The sequence below is a fragment of the Opisthorchis viverrini genome, assembly GCF_000715545.1.
Source record: "Opisthorchis viverrini unplaced genomic scaffold opera_v5_3425, whole genome shotgun sequence".
In the NCBI taxonomy this organism is placed as follows: Eukaryota; Metazoa; Platyhelminthes; class Trematoda; order Opisthorchiida; family Opisthorchiidae; genus Opisthorchis; species Opisthorchis viverrini.
In genome coordinates this window covers 1-1,128 of record NW_008755861.1, presented here as the reverse complement: position 1 = coordinate 1,128, position 1,128 = coordinate 1, and the positions used below count along the sequence as shown (strand labels likewise).

The 1,128-nt window shown below is 41.0% G+C and overlaps 1 protein-coding gene across 1 annotated transcript; it reads right to left on the bottom strand.

Moving 5' to 3' along the window:
- Positions 1-301: 301 nt before the first annotated feature.
- T265_16029 (hypothetical protein) lies at positions 302-754 on the bottom strand (the record flags this gene model as incomplete). The annotated part of the gene is made up of 1 exon (XM_009179510.1): positions 302-754. A coding segment is annotated over one exon (453 nt), but the record flags the coding sequence as incomplete, so codon positions are not given.
- Positions 755-1,128: the final 374 nt, after the last annotated feature.

Below are 1,128 nucleotides of genomic sequence, written 5' to 3'. Positions count from 1 at the left end.
CACCATCTCATCTAGGAACTTCCACACTTCAAGGTTTTGGAGACGTTTATTTAGACATCTTTTACAAACATCCTGAACGTCTTATCGTAAAAAGGTACAGACTGATCCAAACACGATTATAATGGGCGAAAATTAGCGTTGAGCAAATAAGCTCGTTTCTGCTAGACTGCATAATCAAATAAATTGTTTTTTCTCCACATTCCCATTTTTTAACTGTACTGGTTTGCTTCAGAGTTCACCAAAAGCAACAAACACAAAATTCAAGTGAGTGTTTAGAATTACGGGAACCTTCAATACCCACCTGTATTGTGCTCATTCGACAAGCGTGTTCTGAATACCTGTAAGGTGCGGCACCGTATAATTCAATAGTTTTCGGTGTGTCCGGTGAGCATCGTCCATATGGAGGGGTCTTTTGTATGTGTTTAATTGTTTTTACCTTGATCTCTGTCAGACTGCCCGGTTGAATATTTATTCCTTCCTGATTGATGTCTGGATAAGTATCCGCGTTGTGAACGACCACAACGGCTCCGCTCAACTGAGACTTGATTTCAGCACTGAAACAATCGACACAGGACGTTTTGTTGGGTGGTACGTCCAGATACACAAACAGCTCAATGGTTCTCACGTGATCACGATACTTTTCCAGCAAATCGTATGAATAGCAGTTCAGGTATTGTGCATGCACGAAGCGTCGCCACTGACCAACCTGGTGACAGTCATTCAGCACACGTTTGCTCCCTTCGGAATAAAGAACCTGTATGGTGTGGGAAAGAGATAGTCATCGGTTAGGAAGTCGAAATACATCAACCACTTGCTTGTTCATATTGGTACTTTCCCGGTTCCCTGTTTTACGGAATTTACTGAATCATTGAAGTCCTTACCTGCTGGTTTTCCGTTAAAGGCAAACCAACCAGCAGAATGTATAGAGGAGGAGTATTTTTCTTATCTTATCACATAAGTAGATTTCTTCTTAGATATTTCATTTCGGCCTCCAGCAGAAGACGCTGGCGGCTACGTACAGAGCATATATATATGTATATATATTTATACATCAAAGTGAGCAATCCAGTCAAACCATGGGCAGCACATCACTTTATTCTGGGCATTTCTTGAACTAAAATTTCAAAA